At 40.0% G+C, this 25,943-nt stretch overlaps 1 protein-coding gene across 2 annotated transcripts; it reads right to left on the minus strand.

Annotated features, from left to right (window-relative positions):
* Positions 1-3,168: 3,168 nt before the first annotated feature.
* Positions 3,169-24,319, minus strand: si:dkey-193c22.1 (alpha/beta hydrolase). Of its 2 annotated transcripts, none has more exons than XM_021622250.2 (9): positions 23,941-24,319; positions 18,648-18,693; positions 17,331-17,480; positions 16,745-16,865; positions 13,604-13,816; positions 12,902-12,985; positions 9,279-9,420; positions 6,409-6,571; positions 3,169-4,960 (listed from the first exon to the last, which is right to left on the minus strand). In XM_021622250.2, coding segments are annotated over exons 2-9 (1,119 nt in total). In that variant the 5' UTR covers positions 18,650-18,693; positions 23,941-24,319; the 3' UTR covers positions 3,169-4,716. The 2 variants fall into 2 exon arrangements, with proteins under 2 accessions (XP_021477925.2, XP_036792409.1); XM_036936514.1 differs by lacking the exon at positions 23,941-24,319 and adding an exon at positions 22,267-22,381 and having other exon boundaries at positions 4,592-4,960.
* Positions 24,320-25,943: the final 1,624 nt, after the last annotated feature.

Here is a 25,943-nt window from a genome sequence, read left to right on the forward strand (position 1 = left end):
TCCTCTACTTTTTCTTCGCTGCCTCAGCATACGACACCTACTGTACAACTCTGACCGTGGCAACCTCAACCTGCCTCTCTCGCACCAGACACATACCTGGGGGTGCCACTTCTTTCACCAATACTACACATTCCTTTGTCCCATGTCCTCCTGTAACCAATTTGACCTATTTCCTCCTGCCTGGCAAAATCACAGCTATCCTGGTCAAATCCGAAGGCTAATACTCCCACCTGGTGGTTGAATTTGAGAAGACATACAATGGAGATGTGAGTCACTTCTAGTTGTGATTGTTGGCTTTCCCAGGCAACATAGCAGCATAGAATATAATATATATATATTTTTTTGGGGGGGGACATTAATGTTTGTTTTAAAAACATGTTATCCACATTGAGTGGATTAGTAGATTATATACAGAATATCGATCTTGCAACATTTCGGTTACTAGTCCAACGCTCTACCCACTAGGCTACCTGCCACCCCTACTTTAACCATAATAGTGACCAGCCCTATAAATAGCAGCATCATTGGCTAAATTAAATGAAAATACAAAAACGAAAAAGCCCCAGTAGGAAATGGGTTAGATCAGATTACACCAGTATTTGTCATCATCACGTACATCAGTTGTGTAACATCCAGATGTGACAACAGAAAAAGACCACTGAATCATTGCTAGAACTTTCCTTAGCTATGTCATTGTATCTACGAAGGCTCCTCTATTTCCAAGGATATAGTCAGGGATAAAACACATAGCCTGACAACTTTAATTTATTTGTTTTTATTTCCCTTTTATTTAAAAGGTGGTAGCGTAGTGGTTACAGGGTTGGACTAGTAACTGAAAGGTTGCTGGATCGAATCCCCGAGCTGACAAGGTAAAAAAAATATATGTTGTTCTGCTTCTGAACAAGGCAGTTAACCCACTGTTCCCCAGTAGGCTGTCATTGTAAAATATGAATTTGTTCTTTACTGACTGGCCTAGTTAAATAAAGGTTAAAAAAAGTCAGCTTTCTGGTGAATTTCCTTTTGAGGGCTAGGGCCCAGAAATGTCCGGGAACTTGCAGGTGCCTTGGTGGAAGAGTAGCTGGTGACCACACCAGATACTGACTGTTACTTTTGATTTTGACCCCCCCATTTGTTCAGGGACACATTATTCCATTTCTGTTAGTCACATGTCTATGAAACTTGTTCAGTGTATGTCTCAGTTGTTGAATCTTGTTATGTTCATAAAAATATTTACATGTTAAGATTGCTGAAAATAAATGCTAAAAGGACTGAATTTTGCTGAATTTATAAATCTATATAATCCATTCTCTGAAGTTGCTCGTTCTCATATTTCTTCATTTATTTTTTTGCTGGGGGTTTATGCGTGTATTGTTTTTTTGACTTTTTTATTATTGCTAGGCATCACTGCACTTTTGGAGCTAAAAACACGAGCATTTAGCTAGGTATTACTGCACTGTTGGAGCTAGAAACACGAGCATTCAGCTCGGTCTTACTGTTGGAGCTAGAAACACAAGCATTTAGCTCGGTATTACTGTTGGAGCTAGAAACACAAGCATTTAGCTAGGTATTACTGTTGGAGCTAGAAACACAAGCATTTAGCTAGGTATTACTGCACTGTTGGAGTGAGGAACCAAGCATTTAGCTAGGTATTACTGTTGGAGCTAGGAACACAAGCATTTAGCTAGGTATTACTGTTGGAGCTAGAAACACAAGCATTTAGCTAGGTATTACTGTTGGAGCTAGAAACACAAGCATTTAGCTAGGTATTACTGTTTGAGCTAGAAACACAAGCATTTAGCTAGGTATTACTGTTGGAGCTAGAAACACAAGCATTTAGCTAGGTATTACTGTTGGAGCTAGAAACACAAGCATTTAGCTAGGTATTCCTGCACTGTTGGAGCGAGGAACACAAGCATTTAGCTAGGTCTTACTGTTGGAGCTAGAAACACAAGCAATTAGCCAGGTATTACTGCACTGTTGGAGTGAGGAACCAAGCATTTAGCCAGGTATTACTGCACTGTTGGAGCTAGAAACACAAGCATTTAGCTAGGTATCACTGTTGGAGCTAGAAACACAAGGATTTAGCTAGGTATTACTGTTGGAGCTAGAAACACAAGCATTTAGCTAGGTATTCCTGCACTGTTGGAGCGAGGAACACAAGCATTTAGCTAGGTCTTACTGTTGGAGTGAGGAACCAAGCATTTAGCTAGGTATCACTGTTGGAGCTAGAAACACAAGCATTTAGCTAGGTATTACTGTTGGAGCTAGAAACACAAGCATTTAGCTAGGTATTCCTGCACTGTTGGAGCGAGGAACACAAGCATTTAGCTAGGTCTTACTGTTGGAGCTAGAAACACAAGCAATTAGCCAGGTATTACTGCACTGTTGGAGTGAGGAACCAAGCATTTAGCCAGGTATTACTGCACTGTTGGAGCTAGAAACACAAGCATTTAGCTAGGTATTACTGCACTGTTGGCGCTAGAAACACAAGCATTTAGCTAGGTATCACTGCACTGTTGGAGCTAGAAACACAAGCATTTAGCTAGGTATCACTGTTGGAGCTAGAAACACAAGGATTTAGCTAGGTATCACTGCACTGTTGGAGCTAGAAACACAAGCATTTAGCTAGGTATCACTGTTGGAGCTAGAAACTCAAGGATTTAGCTAGGTATCACTGTTTGAGCTAAAAACACAAGGATTTAGCTAGGTATTACTGCACTGTTAGAGCTAGAAACACAAGCATTTAGCCAGGTATTACTGTTGGAGCTAGAAACACAAACATTTAGCTAGGTATTACTGTTGGAGCTAGAAACACAAGCATTTAGCTAGGTATCGCTGCACTGTTGGAGCTAGAAACACAAGCATTTAGCTAGGTATTACTGTTGGAGCTAGAAACACAAACATTTAGCTAGGTATTACTGTTGGAGCTAGAAACACAAGCATTTAGCTAGGTATTACTGCACTGTTGGAGCTAGAAACACAAGGATTTCACAGCACCTGCAATATCATCTGCAAATCTCTGTACGCAACCAATAAACTTTGATTTGATTTTAAGATACCAAAAGGGTCTTGTGGTTCATGCTTCGGTTCATTTGGTTCAGGAACTTCATACTCAACAAGGTCGGACAAGTTTTGTGAATCTGGGCATTTCATTAAAAAAAGAAAAGACACAATTTAAGACTTTTATTAAATAAATCCATACATAACTTTTAAGAGCAGATATTCAAAATGCAAAATAGAGTAATGTTATGAATACATTTCATCAGATGTAGATGTAGTTGTTCAAACATTTAATAGACAGAAAATCTAATGGGTTGACCATATAACAGAACATCTAATGGGCCCTGGTTGACCATATAACAGAACATCTAATGTGCCCTGGTTGACCATATAACAGAACATCTAATGTGCCCTGGTTGACCATTTAACAGAACATCTAATGTGCCCTGGTTGACCATTTAACAGAACATCTAATGTGCCCTGGTTGACCATTTAACAGAACATCTAATGGGCCCTGGTTGACCATATAACAGAACATCTAATGGGCCCTGGTTGACCATATAACAGAACATCTAATGTGCCCTGGTTGACCATATAACAGAACATCTAATGTGCCCTGGTTGACCATTTAACAGAACATCTAATGTGCCCTGGTTGACCATTTAACAGAACATCTAATGTTCTCCTGGTTGACCATTTAACTGAAAATGTAATGTTCTCCTGGTTGACCATATTAATGCAACAGATTATCAGTAGAACATATACAATAGATCTGCTCAACTGTTTTGGTTCTGTCCCAAATGGTACCCCTTTCCCTATATAGTGCACTGTCCATAGGGCTCTGGTCAAAAGTAGTGCACTATATAGGGAATAGGGTGCCATAGTGCACTACTTTTGACTAGAGCCCTATGTTGGGAATATGGTGCCATAGGGCTCTGGTCAAAAGTAGTGCACTATGTAGGGAATAGGGTGCAATTTAGGATGTGGCGTCTTAATCCACACGGGAATGTTGCCAATGCTTTGCTGAATACTAGCCCATATTACTCTGTCAGAGTGGGAGTTAACACTAACACTATATAAAAGGTTCCAGCTGGATCAATATATCAATCAAATGTGTTTTTATGAAGCCAAATACATATCCAATACTTGATTTAGTTGATTTAGTTGATTTAGTTGACCTGGTACAATGGAACCAATGGGATAGTCCCAAAGGTGAAAAATCTGGCACGATTATTTGGCATGTGCATTTGAGGTCTGACACACATGGGCTTTGTTTAGACAGAGAGAGATTCACTTTATATATTATCTACCTCACTTGCTTTGGCAATGTTAACACGTTTCCCATGCCAATAAAGCCCCTTGAATTGAATTGAATTGAATTGAATTGAGAGACCAATTCGGATCTTTCTACCGGCTAATCTTTTGACCAATCCTATCAGCTCTGAAAAATAATCTGATGTGTAAAGATCAGGAATTATTGTATTAAAATATCATTCAGTCTTGTTTACAATCATGGAACCATTATGAAACACACACCACAGAAAGCATCATTGAGATTTAAAACAGAGAGCTAAAACTATTTTTTGTTTTTGTCGAAAAGTCAAAATCTTGTAAATTCGAGGTATCATCATAATAATTAACTGAAAAAAAAGAGATGTAAACAAGAAGAATTACGGCACATCATGAATGAATAATGTATTGTGTTAGTTGTTTCGTTCAGCAGTCACAGACCTGGCCTATGAACTTGCTGTACTCCTGTTTGATGCAGCCGTACACTGTTTTGTAGAAGTGCCTGTCTGTCGCCATGAGATCGGTGACTATCTCTGTGTGGTCCATTTTAGGCATGAGGTACAGGGATACCTTGATTGACAGGGCCGTGAGCAGCTCAGAGAACCTCTGGGAAGATTCCACCGGAACTATGATGTCGTTGGTCCCGTGGAGTAAGCAGAAAGGTGGAACGCTGTAGAATTGAACAAATGATGAGTCGGTAGTTGACGCGCACACAAAATTCTAGTAGAGGTGCTGACTAACAGACTAGCCCCGTAGAACTGAACAGGAAGGAGAGACAACCGGAAAGACAACCAAAATGCCCTGTGCATTTATTGGGTTAAGATCGCCGGAAACCTTTGAGATCGTTTCAGTTTTATCGTCAATGTCTGCAGACGACACCATTCTGTATACTTCCGGCCCTTCCTTGGACACTGTGCTATCTAACCTCCGAACGAGCTTCAATGCCATACAACACTCCTTCCGTGGCCTCCGACTGCTCTTAAAACGCTAGCAAAACCAAATGCATGCTTTTCAACCGTTCGCTGCCTGCACCCGCACGCACGCCCGACTAGCATCACCACCCTGGATGGTTCCGACCTAGAATATGTGGACACCTATAAGTACCTAGGTCTCTGGCTAGACTGTAAACTCTCCTTCCAGACTCATATCAAACATCTCCAATCTAAAATCAAATCTAGAGTCGGCTTTCTATTCCGCAACAAAGCCTCCTTCACTCACGCCGCCAAACTTACCCTAGTAAAACTGACTATCCTACCGATCCTCGACTTCGGCGATGTCATCTACAAAATAGCTTCTGATACTCTACTCAGGAAACTGGATGCAGTTTATCACAGTGCCATCCGTTTTGTTACTAAAGCACCTTATACCACCCACCACTGCGACTTGTATGCTCTAGTCGGCTGGCCCTCGCTACATATTCGTCGCCAGACCCACTGGCTCCAGGTCATCTACAAGTCCATGCTAGGTAAAGCTCCGCCTTATCTCAGTTCACTGGTCACGATGGCAACACCCACCCGTAGCACGCGCTCCAGCAGGTGTATCTCACTGATCATCCCTAAAGCCAACACCTCATTTGTCCGCCTTTCCTTCCAGTTCTCTGCTGCCTGTGACTGGAACGAATTGCAAAAATCGCTGAAGTTGGAGATTTTTATCTCCCTCACCAACTTCAAACATCTGCTATCTGAGCAGCTAACCGATCGCTGCAGCTGTACATAGTCCATCGGTAAATAGCCCACCTAATTTATCTACCTCATCCCCATACTGTTTTAATTTATTTACTTTTCTGCTCTTTTGCACACCAGTATCTCTACCTGTACATGACCATCTGATCATTTATCACTCCAGTGTTAATCTGCTAAATTGTAATTATCCGCCTACCTCCTCATGCCTTTTGCACACAATGTATATAGACTCTTTTGTTTCTACTGTGTTATTGACTTGTTTATTGTTTACTCCATGTGTAACTCTGTGTTGTTGTCTGTTCACACTGCTATGCTTTATCTTGACCAGGTCGCAGTTGTAAATGAGAACTAGCCTACCTGGTTAAATAAAGGTGAAAATTAAAAAAATAAAAAAAAATTAAATTAAAATAGTATTATGCAGCCTCTTCAATCCTACCTTTTCAGTTGCTCCTCGCTGAATTTCTTCAGTAGGTGTGTGGGTGAATAATAAGGGAAGTTCTCCAGTCCATTCATGGCTTTGTGCATCGTAGAGACATACTCCACAGCTCTCATCTGTTCATGTTCATAGTGGTCCACGATGTTGTACACTCCACTCAAACCTGAACAGAGAGCAGACACCGTGTCGTAGAGGAGGAGGAGGGGGGGGGGGGGGGGGGGGGGGGATACAACAAGATATTTTTAAGGAACTTTATTTTTAATTTTTTTCTTAAATCTAAATTCAATGTAATACAACACAACTTCCTGTTTTTCATTTGATCATGGAAATAAAGCCTGAGCTTAAGAACAAGAAAATCTCATCAATGTGGAGATAAATGTTGAGCTGTCTGATTGTCTAAGACAATATCTATAAACCACATATTGACCCGTATCTATAAACCCCATATTGACCTGTATCTATAAACCACATATTGACCTGTATCTATAAACCACATATTGACCTGTATCTATAAACCACATATTGACCTGTATCTATAAACCACATATTGACCTGTATCTATAAACCACATATTGACCTGTATCTATAAACCACATATTGACCTGTATCTATAAACCACATATTGACCTGTTACCACATATTGACCAGTATCTATAAACCACATATTGACCTGTATCTATAAACCACATATTGACCTGTATCTATAAACCACATATTGACCTGTATCTATAAACCACATATTGACCTGTATCTATAAACCACATATTGACCTGTAACTATAAACCACATATTGACCTGTAACTATAAACCACATATTGACCTGTATCTATAAACCACATATTGACCTGTATCTATAAACCACATATTGACCTGTATCTATAAACCACATATTGACCTGTATCTATAAACCACATATTGACCTGTATCTATAAACCACATATTGACCTGTATCTAACTATAAACCACATATTGACCTGTATCTATAAACCACATATTGACCTGTAACTAACTATAAACCACATATTGACCTGTATCTATAAACCACATATTGACCTGTAACTATAAACCACATATTGACCTGTAACTATAAACCACATATTGACCTGTATCTATAAACCACATATTGACCTGTATCTATAAACCACATATTGACCTGTATCTATAAACCACATATTGACCTGTATCTATAAACCACATATTGACCTGTAACTATAAACCACATATTGACCTGTATCTATAAACCACATATTGACCCGTATCTATAAACCACATAGTGACCTGTATCTATAAACCACATATTGACCTGTATCTATAAACCACATATTGACCTGTATCTATAAACCACATATTGACCTGTATCTAACTATAAACCACATATTGACCTGTATCTATAAACCACATATTGACCTGTAACTAACTATAAACCACATATTGACCTGTATCTATAAACCACATATTGACCTGTAACTATAAACCACATATTGACCTGTAACTATAAACCACATATTGACCTGTATCTATAAACCACATATTGACCTGTATCTATAAACCACATATTGACCTGTATCTATAAACCACATATTGACCTGTATCTATAAACCACATATTGACCTGTAACTATAAACCACATATTGACCTGTATCTATAAACCACATATTGACCCGTATCTATAAACCACATAGTGACCTGTATCTATAAACCACATATTGACCTGTATCTATAAACCACATATTGACCTGTATCTATAAACCACATATTGACCTGTATCTAACTATAAACCACATATTGACCTGTATCTATAAACCACATATTGACCTGTAACTAACTATAAACCACATATTGACCTGTATCTATAAACCACATATTGACCTGTATCTAACTATAAACCACATATTGACCTGTATCTATAAACCACATATTGACCTGTATCTATAAACCACATATTGACCTGTATCTATAAACCACATATTGACCTGTATCTATAAACCACATATTGACCCGTATCTATAAACCACATATTGACCTGTATCTATAAACCACATATTGACCTGTATCTATAAACCACATATTGACCTGTATCTATAAACCACATATTGACCCGTAACTATAAACCACATATTGACCTGTATCTATAAACCACATATTGACCCGTATCTATAAACCACATATTGACCTGTATCTATAAACCACATATTGACCCGTATCTATAAACCACATATTGACCCGTATCTATAAACCACATATTGACCTGTATCTATAAACCACATATTGACCCGTATCTATAAACCACATATTGACCTGTTACCACATATTGACCTGTATCTATAAACCACATATTGACCTGTATCTATAAACCACATATTGACCCGTATCTATAAACCACATATTGACCCGTATCTATAAACCACATATTGACCTGTATCTATAAACCACATATTGACCCGTATCTATAAACCACATATTGACCTGTATCTAACTATAAACCACATATTGACCTGTATCTATAAACCACATATTGACCTGTATCTATAAACCACATATTGACCTGTATCTATAAACCACATATTGACCTGTATCTATAAACCACATATTGACCCGTATCTATAAACCACATATTGACCTGTATCTATAAACCACATATTGACCTGTATCTATAAACCACATATTGACCTGTATCTATAAACCACATATTGACCCGTATCTATAAACCACATATTGACCTGTATCTATAAACCACATATTGACCCGTATCTATAAACCACATATTGACCTGTATCTATAAACCACATATTGACCCGTATCTATAAACCACATATTGGCCTGTATCTATAAACCATGTATTGACCTGTATCTATAAACCACATATTGACCTGTAACTCCTCTGATTGCCATGGTGATCTCTGTCTGCTTCTTGGCTTCTATAAAGAGCTCGTCTCGTCCCTCGACCATGAACAGCACGGTTAGAGCTGCTAGGTGAGCCCCAGCGGAGTGGCCCATTAACACAATGTTATCCTGCACAGACAACATAGTGGATATCAATACCTGTTAACTGTTTATTACCCACTTTACAAACTAAAAATGAACAGTTTATGAACGACTAACACAATGTTATCCTGCACGTAGACAACAGGTAGGCACAGGGGGGGTGAATATCAACCAATGTGTTATAAATGCTTACTACACATTCATATATATGAACGAATAATGTAGTATTTATGATCTATAACTATAAGCCCTATATAGGGACTATTAACAGAATGTTATCCTTGCATAAAGAGAGAACAAGCACAGGAACGTTAGTATCAACATTGCATTTATGAACAGTCTTCAGTAAAGGGCGAATACAAAAACTTCCACTAAAGTCTCATTTTTCTAATATCAATGCAAGACTAAGTGACAATTATAATCTAGAAGAAGTGAGGATTATAATCTAGAAGAAGTGAGGATTGTAATCAAGAAGAAGTGAGGATTATAATCTAGAAGAAGTGAGGATCATAACCAAGAAGAAGTGAGGATTATAATCTAGAAGAAGTAAGGATTATAATCTAGAAGAAGTGAGGATTATAATCTAGAAGAAGTAAGGATTATAATCTAGAAGAAGTGAGGATTATAATCTAGAAGAAGTGAGGATTATAATCTAGAAGAAGGGAGGATTATAATCTAGAAGAAGTGAGGATTATAATCTAGAAGAAGTGAGGATCATAACCAAGAAGAAGTAAGGATTATAATCTAGAAGAAGTGAGGATTATAATCTAGAAGAAGTGAGGATTATAATCTAGAAGAAGTGAGGATTATAATCTAGAAGAAGGGAGGATTATAATCTAGAAGAAGTGAGGATTATAATCTAGAAGAAGTGAGGATCATAACCAAGAAGAAGTAAGGATTATAATCTAGAAGAAGTGAGGATTATAATCTAGAAGAAGTGAGGATCATAACCAAGAAGAAGTAAGGATTATAATCTAGAAGTGAGAATTATAATCTAGAATAAGTGAGGATTAGGCCTCCCGGGTGGCGCAGTGGTTAAGGGCGCTGTAGTGCAGCGCCAGCTGTGCCACCAGAGACTAACCGGGCGCGACCGGGAGGTCCGTGGGGCGACGCACAATTGGCCTAGCGTCGTCCGGGTTAGGGAGGGTTTGGCCAGTAGGGAAATCCTTGTCTCATCGCGCACCAGCGACCCCTGTGGCGGGCCGGGCGCAGTGCGCGCTAACCAAGGTTGCCAGGTGCACAATGTTTCCTCCGACACATTGGTGCGGCTGGCTTCCGGGTTGGATGGCGCTGTGTTATGAAGCAGTGCGGCTTGGTTGGGTTGTGTATCGGAGGACGCATGACTTTCAACCTTCGTCTCTCCCGTACGAGAGTTGTAGCGATGAGACAAGATAGTAGCTACTAAACAATTGGATACCACGAAATTGGGGTAAAAAAAATAAATAAATAAGAATAAGAATAAATGAGGATTATAATCTAGAAGAAGTAAGGATTATAATCTAAAAGAAGTAAGGATTATGATCTAGAAGAAGTGAGGATTATAATCTAGAAGAAGTAAGGATTATAATCTAGAAGAAGTAAGGATTATAATCTAGAAGAAGTAAGGATTATAATCTAGAAGAAGTAAGGATTATAATCTAGAAGAAGTGAGGATTATAATCTAGAAGAAGTAAGGATTATAATCTAGAAGAAGTGAGGATTATAATCTAGAAGAAGTAAGGATTATAATCTAGAAGAAGTAAGGATTATAATCTAGAAGAAGTGAGAATTATAATCTAGAAGAAGTAAGGATTATAATCTAGAAGAAGTAAGATTATAATCTAGAAGAAGTAAGGATTATAATCTAGAAGAAGTAAGGATTATAATCTAGAAGAAGTAAGATTATAATCTAGAAGAAGTAAGGATTATAATCTAGAAGAAGTAAGGATTATAATCTAGAAGAAGTAAGGATTATAACTAGAAGAAGTAATGATTGGCCCCTATGATATCAACCAATGTGTTATAACTGTAGACCTGGACTTCAACCACTGTATGCATCACTTTTTATTTTTTATTTATTTCACCTTTATTTAACCAGGTAGGCCAGTTGAGAACACCTTTATTTAACCAGGTAGGCTAGTTGAGAACACCTTTATTTAACCAGGTAGGCCAGTTGAGAGCACCTTTATTTAACCAGGTAGGCCAGTTGAGAACACCTTTATTTAACCAGGTAGGCTAGTTGAGAACACCTTTATTTAACCAGGTAGGCTAGTTGAGAACACCTTTATTTAACCTGGTAGGCTAGTTGAGAACACCTTTATTTAACCTGGTAGGCCAGTTGAGAACACCTTTATTTAACCAGGTAGGCCAGTTGAGAACACCTTTATTTAACCAGGTAGGCCAGTTGAGAACACCTTTATTTAACCGGGTAGGCCAGTTGAGAACACCTTTATTTAACCAGGTAGGCCAGTTGAGAACACCTTTATTTAACCTGGTAGGCTAGTTGAGAACACCTTTATTTAACCAGGTAGGCCAGTTGAGAACACCTTTATTTAACCAGGTAGGCCAGTTGAGAACACCTTTATTTAACCAGGTAGGCTAGTTGAGAACACCTTTATTTAACCAGGTAGGCCAGTTGAGAACACCTTTATTTAACCAGTTAGGCCAGTTGAGAACACCTTTATTTAACCAGGTAGACCAGTTGAGAACACCTTTATTTAACCTGGTAGGCTAGTTGAGAACACCTTTATTTAACCTGGTAGGCTAGTTGAGAACACCTTTATTTAACCAGGTAGGCCAGTTGAGAACACCTTTATTTAACCAGGTAGGCCAGTTGAGAACACCTTTATTTAACCTGGTAGGCTAGTTGAGAACACCTTTATTTAACCAGGTAGGCCAGTTGAGAACACCTTTATTTAACCAGGTAGGCCAGTTGAGAACACCTTTATTTAACCTGGTAGGCCAGTTGAGAACACCTTTATTTAACCAGGTAGGCTAGTTGAGAACACCTTTATTTAACCTGGTAGGCTAGTTGAGAACACCTTTATTTAACCTGGTAGGCTAGTTGAGAACACCTTTATTTAACCAGGTAGGCTAGTTGAGAACACTTTTATTTAACCAGGTAGGCCAGTTGAGAACACCTTTATTTAACCAGGTAGGCCAGTTGAGAACACCTTTATTTAACCAGGTAGGCCAGTTGAGAACACCTTTATTTAACCTGGTAGGCTAGTTGAGAACACTTTTATTTAACCTGGTAGGCTAGTTGAGAACACTTTTATTTAACCAGGTAGGCCAGTTGAGAACAAGTTTTCATTTACAACTGTGACCTGGCCAAGATAAAGCAAAGCAGTGTGACACAAACAACAACACAGAGTTACACATAAACAAACGTACAGTCAATAACACAAAATAAAAATATATATACAGTGTGTACAAATGGAGTAAGGAGGTAGGCAATAAATAGGCCTATAGTAGTAAAGTAATTACAATTTAGCAGATTAACACTGGAGTGATAGATGTTCAGACTTACTTTGTCGAAGTTGAATTTATGGCCGCTGTCCCTCGCCCAAATGAGACAGTCCGCAATATCTTGAACCATACACAAAACATTACCCTGGAAAGAAGATTAGGGTCAAATGCAAAGTGAACGCTCGCTCGCTGAATACAATGTTTTGGTCTATTCTATCTGTCCCTATGCAAAAAATATATATACAGTGCCTTGCGAAAGTATTCGGCCCCCTTGAACTTTGCGACCTTTTGCCACATTTCAGCTCTCCATCCAACCTCACTGAGCTCGAGCTGTTTTGCAAGAAGGAATGGGAAAAAATCTCTCGATGTGCAAAACTGATAGAGACATACCCCAAGCGACTTACAGCTGTAATCGCAGCAAAAGGTTGCGCTACAAAGTATTAACTTAAGCGGGCTGAATAATTTTGCACGCCCAATTTTTCAGTTTTTGATTTGTTAATAAAGTTTGAAATATCCAATAAATGTCGTTCCACTTCATGATTGTGTCCCACTTGTTGTTGATTCTTCACAAAAAAATACAGTTTTATATCTTTATGTTTGAAGCCTGAAATGTGGCAAAAGGTCGCAAAGTTCAAGGGGGCCGAATACTTTCGCAAGGCACTGTATAATATATAAATTTGAAACTAGAAACGGTACATTTTCTAAAGAATATTTGTGTGTTTACTGCAGCAGTTTTTTTTAATGGTTGTGGAGGGAGTCTTACCTTTGGATAGGTGCAATAGTCAGGGCAGATCACCGTTGCACTGAGCTCCTTAGCCATCTGCATGGCCAGTAGACAGTATATGGACCTCTCCCCTGAACCCCAGGCTCCCCCGTATATAAACACTACCACAGGCACCGGTCCACTGCCTGGCTGGCCCACCGTGGGAGAATAATACAAATCCAGCTTGTTACTACGACGCCCAAACGTGATTCCCTTTAGGAGGAGGAGGAGGAGGAGAGAGGAGGAGGAGGAGAGAGGAGGAGGAGGAGGAGAGAGGAGGAGGAGGAGGAGGAGAGAGGAGGAGGAGGAGGAGGAGGAGGAGGAGGAGGAGGAGGAGGAGGAGGAGGAGGAGAGAGTGAGGAGGAGGAGGAGGAGGAGGAGGAGAGAGGAGGAGGAGGAGGTGGAGGAGGAGGAGGAGGAGGAGGAGGAGAGAGGAGGAGAGAGGAGGAGGAGGAGGAGGAGGAGGAGGAGAGAGGAGGAGGAGGAGGAGGAGAGAGGAGGAGGAGGAGGAGGAGGAGGAGAGAGGGAGGAGAAGAAGAGCACGTGCAGTGAGGTTTCACATTAATTTATAATGAGGTACAGTACCAAATGGTTTGTACAATATTTCAAAGAAAGACACTAATAATCAGCTCTACACAGTCAGGACACTAATAATCAGCTCTACACAGTCAGGACACTAATAATCAGCTCTACACAGTCAGGACACTAATAATCAGCTCTACACAGTCAGGACACTAATAATCAGCTCTACACAGTCAGGACACTAATAATCAGCTCTACACAGTCAGGACACTAATAATCAGCTCTACACAGTCAGGACACTAATAATCAGCTCTACACAGTCAGGACACTAATAATCAGCTCTACACAGTCAGGACACTAATAATCAGCTCTACACAGTCAGGACACTAATAATCAGCTCTACACAGTCAGGACACTAATAATCAGCTCTACACAGTCAGGACACTAATAATCAGCTCTACACAGTCAGGACACTAATAATCAGCTCTACACAGTCAGGACACTAATAATCAGCTCTACACAGTCAGGACACTAATAATCAGCTCTACACAGTCAGGACACTAATAATCAGCTCTACACAGTCAGGACACTAATAATCAGCTATACACAGTCAGGACACTAATAATCAGCTATACACAGTCAGGACACTAATAATCAGCTCTACACAGTCAGGACACTAATAATCAGCTCTACACAGTCAGGACACTAATAATCAGCTCTACACAGTCAGGACACTAATAATCAGCTCTACACAGTCAGGACACTAATAATCAGCTCTACACAGTCAGGACACTAATAATCAGCTCTACACAGTCAGGACACTAATAATCAGCTCTACACAGTCAGGACACTAATAATCAGCTCTACACAGTCAGGACACTAATAATCAGCTCTACACAGTCAGGACACTAATAATCAGCTATACACAGTCAGGACACTAATAATCAGCTCTACACAGTCAGGACACTAATAATCAGCTCTACACAGTCAGGACACTAATAATCAGCTCTACACAGTCAGGACACTAATAATCAGCTCTACACAGTCAGGACACTAATAATCAGCTCTACACAGTCAGGACACTAATAATCAACTCTACACAGTCAGGACACTAATAATCAGCTATACACAGTCAGGACACTAATAATCAGCTCTACACAGTCAGGACACTAATAATCAGCTCTACACAGTCAGGACACTAATAATCAGCTCTACACAGTCAGGACACTAATAATCAGCTCTACACAGTCAGGACACTAATAATCAGCTCTACACAGTCAGTACACTAATAATCAACTCTACACAGTCAGGACACTAATAATCAGCTCTACACAGTCAGGACACTAATAATCAGCTCTACACAGTCAGGACGATGATGAGTATTTTTCTCCACTCATACAAGACCAATAAAGGCCTAGTTCACTAATATTATATATATATATATATATATATATATATATATATATATATATATATATATATATTTTAAAGTAATATACAGTACCAGTTCAAAGTTTGGACACACCTTCTCATTCCAGGGTTTTTCTTTATATTTTGTTTACTGTTTTCTACATTGTAGAATAATAGTGAAGACATCAAAACTATGAAATAACACAGATGGAATCATGTAGAAGGAATGCCAATAGTGTGCAAAGCTGTCGTTAAGGCAAAGGATGGCTACTTTGAAGAATCTCAAATTTAACATATATTTTGATTTGTCTAACATTTTTTTGGTTACTACATGATTCCATATGTGTTATTTCATAGTTTTGATGTCTTCACTATTATTCTACAATGTAGAAAACAGTAAAAATAAAGAAAGACCCTGGAATGAGTAGGTGTGTCCAAACTTTTGTCTGATACTGTATACATATATTCCATTTATCAGTTGGTGCTTCAGCACCCTACTTCCCACATCTGTGGAAAAGACAGCAGCCCAAGGCCAGCAATGTTGGAAAACTGGGACAAAATGACCTTTTCATGATGATTGGGCGGGTTTCTACATTACCTTTTCATAATGATTGGGGGGTTTACAACATTACCTTTTCATAATGATTGGGGGTTTTCTACATTACCTTTTCACAATGGTTGTTTTTTCTACATTACCTTTTCATAATGATTGTTTTTCTACATTACCTTTTCATAATGATTGGGGGTTTTCTACATTACCTTTTCATAATGATTGGGGGTTTTCTACATTACCTTTTCATGATGATTGTTTTTTTCTACATTACCTTTTCATAATGATTGGGGGTTTTCTACATTACCTTTTCATAATGATTGTTTTTTTCTACATTACCTTTTCATAATGATTGGGGGTTTTCTACATTACCTTTTCAGAATGGTTGTTTTTTCTACATTACCTTTTCATAATGATTGTTTTTTTCTACATTGCCTTTTCATAATGATTGGGGCTTTTCTACATTACCTTTTCATAGTGATGGGGGGTTCTACATTGCCTTTTCATAATGCTTGTGGTTTTCTACATTACCTTTTCATAATGCTTGTGGTTTTCTACATTACCTTTTCATAATGCTTGTGGTTTTCTACATTACCTTTTCATAATGCTTGTGGTTTTCTACATTACCTTTTCATAATGCTTGTGGTTTTCTACATTACCTTTTCATAATGCTTGTGGTTTTCTACATTCTTGTACCAGGACTTCCACTGGAAGTAGAGTTTTCCGTACTGGAAGTATTTCAGCATCTCCAGCACAGCTCTAGTCAGACAGTATATCCTCCTGGGGAGAGGAAGGACACACACACACACACACACACACACACACACACACACACACACACACACACACACACACACCACACACGCAAGTACATCTCAGAACCGCTAAATAAATATGAGCCCTGCTTGCCAGACTCATGGCGTGGGAAGAGACTATAAAAATCAGAACCTCATAACAATGTTTATGTCCCTATTCCCTATATAGTGCACTACTTTTGACCAGGGCCCTATGGTACCCTATTCCCTATATAGTGCACTACTTTTGACCAGGGCCCTATGGCACCCTATTCCCTACGTAGTGCACTACTTTTGACCAGGGCCCTATGGCACCCTATTCTCTATGTAGTGCACTACTTTTGACCAGGGCCCATAGGGTTCTGGTGCTCTATGTAGGGAATAGGGTGCCATTCAGGGGACACACACATATATCAGTGAAGATTATAGTAGCGCTGGATTGTTAAATTACCTTGGCTTCAGAGCCTCAATGTACTTTTTATAGCCTGGCTTGTTAGGCCAGCCATACATCCATTGGGCTACGAGAGAGATGGAGTAGGGGATGCCCACTAACAATGCCCCTGCAGCCATGGGTAGAGACATGTTGTACTTCAGTCCAATCCTAGAGAACAACACACGGAGAGAGAGGAGGGAGAGAGAGGAGGAAGAGAGGGGGAGAGAGAGACAGAGAGAAGGAGAGAGACAGAGACACAGAGCGAGAGACAGAGAGGAGCGAGAGACAGAGAGGAGAGAGAGGAGGGAGAGAGATGAGGGAGAGAGCCACAGAGAGGAGACACGGGGAGAGAGAGACAGAGCGAGAAACAGAGAGAAGGAGAGAGACAGACACAGGGCGAGAGACAGAGAGGAGAGAGAGAGAGGGAGAGAGAGAAGGAGAGAGAGACAGAGGGAGGAGAGAGGAGAGAGAGACAGAGAAGGAGAGAGAGAGAGGGACAGAGAGAGGAGAGATGAGAGAGAGACAGAGAAGGAGAGAGAGAGAGACAGAGGGAGGAGAGATGAGAGAAAGAGGGAGGAGAGAGGAGAGAGACAGAGAAGGAGAGAGAGAGAGAGACAGAGGGAGGAGAGAGGAGAGAGAGACAGAGAAGGAGAGAGAGAGAGGGACAGAGAGAGGAGAGATGAGAGAGAGAGACAGAGAAGGAGAGAGAGAGAGACAGAGGGAGGAGAGATGAGAGAAAGAGGGAGGAGAGAGGAGAGAGAGAGAGAGACAGAGAAGGAGAGAGAGAGACAGAGGGAGGAGAGAAGAGAGAGAGACAGAGAAGGAGAGAGAGAGGGACAGAGGGAGGAGAGATGAGAGAAAGAGGGAGGAGAGAAGAGAGAGGAGAGAGAGACAGAGAAGGAAAGAGAGAGACAGAGGGGGGTTAGTAATCACTGTTGCATAATAATATGCCAGTTCGTAGCTCCCGAGTGGCGCAGTGGTCTAAGGCATCTCCGTGCAAGAGGCGTCACTACAGTCGCTGGTTCGAATCCAGGCTGTATCACATCTGGCCGTGATTGGGAGTCCCATAGGGCGGCGCACAATTGGCCCAGCGTGGTCCGGGTTTGGCCCGGGGGGGTAGGCCGTCATTGTAAAATAAGAATTTGTTCTTATTACCTGACTTGTCTAGTTAAATAAAGGTTAAACTAATAAAAAAGAATCAAGATAATGGCACTGGTAAGTAAAACATGCTGAGTATCCTTCCTCACATGTTAATGAAGAGTTAGCAAACTGCTGAAAATAGTCATGGCACTGGTATACAAGTGAACGTGTTGTTTAGAGTGTGCTTGTACTCACATATTTAGTGATCCAAGTTGAGACGCTGTATCTGCGGGACTGTTTCCTGTAAGAGGAAGGCAAAGCAGGACAGACAACGTTAGACTATTACACCAACTGATCCATAGATGATCCAAATAACCAAGGTTCAGACCTAAGACCATGATTAGTTAATTCTTTGGAGCAGGTGTCTTAGTGCTAGGGTGGAACAAAAAGCTGGCTGCTCCACAGTAAGCAGAGGGAGACTGGAAAAAATAGTGTTCCGAGGTTCTACTATGCGCAATGAGTTCTGAAGTCGCAACATTCCAAATTCCATTCCACTATGATAGGTTATCTGTGGACTAGCTCTGGGTCAAGGTGCCCTGAACCAGAGCCAACCAAGCTGAAGGCTGGGCAAACCCCGTTTTTGGTGATTTCTGGTATATGATCAAAATAAATAAATCGCAGCACGTTTTAGGACTCATTCAGCAGTTTTTTTTCCCCTGATTTAAGTACAATACCATTGGAAATTAATATTGAAAGTTCAATTTAAATTACTAAAACTTTAAGTTGAAAATGATGCTGTCCTGCTTCATGTTGACAAGATATTTTGATAAATGTCAAACCACAGTTTTAAGGTGACCCAATCAATAACCAATACGTAGAACCCATTTGTGATATATTGAAAACATATAAAAATGTCCCTTTACAAATACAGTAGTAATTATGATACTTCTTATTATTATTTTTTTTTACATTTTTTTTCAACGAGCACCTTGTGAACTGCACACATACCAAAAATCCTGTTGTTTTGACAATTGGCAATAAATAACTGATATCGATTCGGGGGGGGGATAAGGTTGTACGTGCTGTTGAAACTAAACAAACACAACAACAAAAAACACATGGTTGGAGAACAACCAGCAGAAGACACTGAGATACAGTTTTACAGTGATGCAATTTTGATCGGCAAAACGGAAAGAGAAACGCAACGCTTATTTTGCCAATAACTCATATCGATATCACGCTGAAATCAATTACACGAGAGAGGAAGATGAGGCTGCACGTCCTGTTGAAACTAACACAGCTCATCAAACAAACACACGGAATCCGGCGATAATGTGAATAATGTGTACATCACTGGTCAGAGGACAGTTTGTAGAAGGAAGCTAGCTGGGCCACCAAACGCTGTAAGCGTAAGGCAACACTTTATAGTTAGTTATTTTAGATATCACGCTGAAATCAATAGAACGGTGTCGCGCTGTTTAAAATAACACTATTGAAAGGCCACAGGGAAACCTGGAACAACCTATACATGGTTGGTTAGATGAGAACTTGTATAAGGCTTATATCTATATTTTGGAATGTTGGATGTTGATTCCGGAAGGCTGCCATGCAGGGCCTGCTCTAGCATTTTTGGGGCCCTAGGCGAGATTTGGCTGGGGGCCTGTCATTGCCAATTAATGTCCCCCTGCCATAAAGTGCCCCCCCCACCCCACACACCTATTAGTGCCCGTTGCTATATCAACGGTGTGATGGCCTAATGCGTTGTATTTTGGATTTCATTACAGCCTAAATATAATTATTTTCATCTCGCTATGCGAACAAAGTTTATTTCCGCGACAAAAAAAAAATTGCTGTTTAAACTTAGTTTTGTTTAGTAAGATGAATTACTTCAAACTACTTTTGTGTACCTTGTTTAACATTTCAACATTAAATCCATGTCTTAAACATTACTACGTTTTGGAAAATGGCGAAGTAAACGTGTCATCAACTTGACACATTAAAGTTATTTACCTTACAGATCAGGAAGTTACAGATCAGGAAGTTACAGATCAGGAAGTTACAGATCAGGAAGTTACACGTCAGGAAGTTACAGATCAGGAAGTTACAGGTCAGGAAGTCAGCTAATTTCCACTCCATTCATATGCAAATCAATTTGATTCATACACTGACATGTCTGGCTGTCATGTTTTAACCTGCCCTTCCCTCATCTTCACTGAAATAAAATAATTTTAGTAATCCTCTATTATGGTTCATTGTTGTTCTATCTCTTTTGGCTCATTAGCACCCCCTTGTGGTTGAATATATATGTATCTACTGTAGGTCCCAGGATAAAACAATGAATAATGTTGAACTATTAAACACCATCAAAGGATACGTTACAATTTACAACAATGAACACCTTGTGAAACAGCTGTGAAAACCAACCTGCCAATATTTAAGACTTAAATATATAACGTTTGATCTTTTCTTGGTATAGTTGTGTCATTCATTTATTGTCACTTGTTTTTGTACACTCACATGGTAATCAGACTGAAATACTGAATTCTGGTGTGTGGAATAGAGAGGAGGTGGGTGATGTGTGTGTGGGTGGGAGGAGGTGGGTGATGTGTGTGTGGGTGGGAGGTTCTGGCTGTCACTTGTTCTCAACAGACAGTCAGTCTCAGAAGGGGGACTTAAGGAGGGAGACTGTAATGTCCAGGCACTGCTATATTCTCTTTGTTCTGAGTGTTTGCAGTGCTAGTGTTTTTAGTTCATCTGTGGATCTCACATACAGTATTACGTGCCCAGTATGATAGAGCACAAACACTTTCTAGCAACAGCCTTAGCAACGGAAGCTAGAACTCATCGAATCCCATTGTGACACGGGGGGGAGGGGGGCACTTTTTGGCAGGGGGACACTTTTTGGCAGGGGGACACTATTTTGCATTTACACATTTTGCCATTGGGCGTAGGTAAAATGTCCTGCAAATCTACACATTTTTCCATTAACCTATGCCATGTTAATGATATCCGAGAGTGACTAATAAAATCAACAACCCCTGGAGGTCAGAGCCACTGGGAACGTACCCTGCGTGCCCGGTCGGTATTCAGCCATGATTACTACACATTTAAATAACTGGCTAGACTAACTTAGCATTCCAAGACATGTTAGCTGACATGTGCTAATTGAGTGACTGTCAGTGACTGACAACAACAACAAAAATAACAAGAGAAAAACTGCTGAGTCACAACCAAACTTTGTTGAACTTGCACCATGCGTATTTTACTAACACACAACAGTAAGTTGTGTCCGGGACTGTTCCCTAGCGACCGGGGGCCCTAAGCGATCGCTTATGGCTGGAGCCAGCCCTTGTGCCATCAACCACTTTATCTATTACTCAAACGAATCACCGTGTAACATAGAATATCAACAGTGACAACGGTTGGCTGCTATTTAAGTGATAGTTTGAGTGTCAAATCAATGTATTTGTGTGTGGCAAGCACCTTTTATAGGGAGACCCCCATTCTAAGTGATTATAAGTTCTGGGCTCCCCAAGCATGTGATCAAATTAACGGTACGCAACCAATTAATATTATGTCATCGTGATGACTATACACTTTTATACTAACGTCACCGATCCAAAAGGACGTCACCAAGTCACCAATCCAAAAGGATGTCACCAATATCACCAACGTCACCAATCCAAAAGGACGTCACCAACATCACCAACGTCACCAATCCCAGGTCAAAAGGACGTGTAATTTCCACAAAATGTTATGGGGTGAAAATGCAAGCTTGTGTAAGGCAGTAACACAAACTGTCCACATTAGGGGGGAAAAACCCCACAATATAGGCCTACGTAAAGAGATCAACGCCAACATTCTGTACATTTACCTTGGAAATAATGGACGCCGCAGCAGGATGAGGCGGAGCCAAAATAATTCAACACGATAGTATATACTGAGTGTACAAAACACTAGGAACACCTTCCTAATATTGAGTTGCAACCAGAACAGAACATCCTCAATTCGTCGGGGACATGGACTCTACACTGTGTGGAAAGCGTTCCACAGGAATGCTGGCCCATGTTGACTCCAATGCTTTCCCACAGTTGTGTCAAGTTGGCTGGATGTCCTTTGGGTGGTGGAGCATTCTTGATACACACGGGAAACTGTTGAGCGTGAAAAACCCAGCTGTGTTGCAGTTCTTCACACAAACCGGTGCGCCTGGCACCTACAACCATACCACGTTCAAAGGCACTTAAATCTTTTGTCGTGCCCATTCACCCTCTGAATGGCACACATTCTCAATTGTCTCAAGGCTTAAAAATAATTTCACCTGTCTCCTCCCCTTCATCTACACTGATTGAAGTGGATTTAACAAGTGACATCAATAAGGGATCATAGCTTTCACCTGGGATTCACCTGGTCAGTCTATGTCACGGAAACAGCAGGTGTTCTTAATGTTTTTTCCACTCAGTGTACGTTGCCCACTCACAAACTATTGCAACAATCACATCTACTTCTCAATCATTTAACAATTTAGAGTTTAAATATCCTCTCAAACACAATTTAACCTGATGCTCTAGGCTAGAGCCTCCATAGTGTCTGTGCTGTAGGCTGAACGTCCCTACTATCTGTAGGTTATCTTGTGATTGTCATAGCAGCTAAATGCATTATAGTGCATGAAATAGAAAGGAATGGACCCGTGGGCAGTCTGGGAGTCTTTTTGTTGAATTGACAGCCAACGAAAGATGGTAAATTCAGTCTGTGTCTGATGATTTTAGAATTATTTTTTGTTTAATTTTTATTAATTTAATTTATTTTAGATTTTTTTTAAATTTTATTATACAAAATTATCAACAATTTACATCCTTACATCATACATGTCTAACAAAACAAAACACAGGTAAAACTAGAAAATACTGAATAGATACAAATTCAAGTGCAATTGTATTCACTCAGAAAAAAAATGTCATTATAATGATTAACGAAGATGTTATTCACTATGGATAATGTCTTAACAAGATGATTAAATTCAATCAAAATTATTTAGAAATTTTGGTATAGAATTCTGGAATTTTTGTTTGTGTATAAAGTATTTGGCAACAAGAAAAAATGTTTTTAAAAAATCACAATCATTTCAATGGTCTTGTTATCATTGCAATAGTAACATGTTAAATCCTTCATGTCAAAAACGTAATGTTATAAAACAGTGTCTGTGTCCGATGAACGCCACATCGTAGCACGCAGTACTGACCGTAGACCAAACATGCGGAAATTAGCTTCGTTCGCAGCTGCTATTACTGCGACCTCTACTGTAAAGTCGACGTAACTGCATGATCTTACTAATCCGCGATGGATATGCAGTATAACACAATACTGCAGCTAACTACAATGTTTTATTCAGAAGATATCAGCTATTCTCTCCCTTGTGTTGCTACACAACTAACTGACCGAATAGTGGCACATATTAATGAATACAGTAACCTACCAGACAACATGTAAGTCTGTGTTATGCACCGTTAGATATATCAGCATTTTTTTTTACATTCTAGAAACAACTTACCGTTTAGACGGGGTATTGTACTAGGCTACAATGTGTCTTCTTAGGCCTATTGATGTAGGAATAGAAAGGGGGGGTGGTGTTTGTAAAATGTCAAACTAAGGTAAGAAAATAGTTTCGTTTTGAATCCCCAAATGACCGACTTCATTGATCATCTATCAAGGCAGGAAAGCGTCTCAAAACAGAACGAAAAATGTTTCCAAATACGTCACAATTTAACTCGTATTCGTCCTAATTATTTCACTATCCGAAGTATTATCTTGTCATTACAGGTTTCGGAAAAGAAACATTTGTTTTTTCTTCTCCATCATCATAATTGCAGATTTTATAACAACAGGAGCCCGGTGTTAGGGTATTCGATGTCCGCCGTACGCCACATGATTCGTTCCCATTGGTTATTATTCTTAGAAGGCAGGACTACTAGTTGGTGTACTTTGAGGTTTGATTGGCTGGGTTAGTTGTCATTCTGCACACTGTTTTATTTCTGAAATATATATATATATATATATATATTTTATAGGTATTCAATATTCGCGTCTGCAATACGTCATGGATTTATGAGAATTTGCGTTAGGATCGGAATATTTGTAAAGTAGATTCATTATTTTGGCAGTTACCTGTAGTGATGGAGTCATGTTATAAAGGTGTAGTGTGATGGAGTCATGGTTATAGAGGTGTAGGGTGATGGAGTCATGGTTATAGTGGTGTAGTGTGATGGAGTCATGGTTATAGTGGTGTAGTGTGATGGAGTCATGGTTATAGTGGTGTAGTGTGATGGAGTCATGGTTATAGAGGTGTAGTGTGATGGAGTCACGGTTATAGAGGTGTAGTGTGATGGAGTCATGGTTATAGAGGTGTAGGGTGATGGAGTCATGGTTATAGAGGTGTAGTGTGATGGAGTCATGGTTATAGTGGTGTAGTGTGATCGAGTCATGGTTATAGAGGTGTAGGGTGATGGAGTCATGGTTATAGAGGTGTAGTGTGATGGAGTCACGGTTATAGAGGTGTAGTGTGATGGAGTCATGGTTATAGTGGTGTAGTGTGATGGAGTCATGGTTATAGTGGTGTAGTGTGATCGAGTCATGGTTATAGAGGTGTAGGGTGATGGAGTCATGGTTATAGAGGTGTAGTGTGATGGAGTCACGGTTATAGAGGTGTAGTGTGATGGAGTCATGGTTATAGTGGTGTAGTGTGATGGAGTCATGGTTATAGTGGTGTAGTGTGATGGAGTCATGGTTATAGTGGTGTAGTGTGATGGAGTCACGGTTATAGAGGTGTAGTGTGATGGAGTCATGGTTATAGAGGTGTAGTGTGATGGAGTCACGGTTATAGAGGTGTAGTGTGATGGAGTCACGGTTATAGAGGTGTAGTGTGATGGAGTCATGGTTATAGTGGTGTAGTGTGATGGAGTCATGGTTATAGTGGTGTAGTGTGATGGAGTCATGGTTATAGTGGTGTAGTGTGATGGAGTCATGGTTATAGAGGTGTAGTGTGATGGAGTCATGGTTATAGAGGTGTAGGGTGACAGAGTAATGGTTATAGAGGTGTAGGGTGATGGAGTCATGGTTATAGTGGTGTAGTGTGATGGAGTCATGGTTATAGAGGTGTAGGGTGATGGAGTCATGGTTATAGAGGTGTAGGGTGATGGAGTCATGGTTATAGAGGTGTAGGGTGATGGAGTCATGGTTATAGAGGTGTAGTGTGATGGAGTCATGGTTATAGAGGTGTAGGGTGATGGAGTCATGGTTATAGAGGTGTAGGGTGATGGAGTCATGGTTATAGAGGTGTAGGGTGATGGAGTCATGGTTATAGAGGTGTAGTGTGATGGAGTCATGGTTATAGAGGTGTAGTGTGGCAGGTAGCCTAGCAGTTAAGAGCTTTGGTCCAGTAACCGAAAGGTCGCTGTTTCAAATCCCTGTGGTTCAAATCCCTGTGGTTCAAATCCCTGAGCCGATTAGGTGAAAATCTGTCTGTGTCCTTGAGCAAGGCACTTAACCCTAATTGCT

This window comes from Oncorhynchus mykiss, chromosome 11 (assembly GCF_013265735.2).
Source record: "Oncorhynchus mykiss isolate Arlee chromosome 11, USDA_OmykA_1.1, whole genome shotgun sequence".
NCBI lineage: Eukaryota > Metazoa > Chordata > Actinopteri > Salmoniformes > Salmonidae > Oncorhynchus > Oncorhynchus mykiss.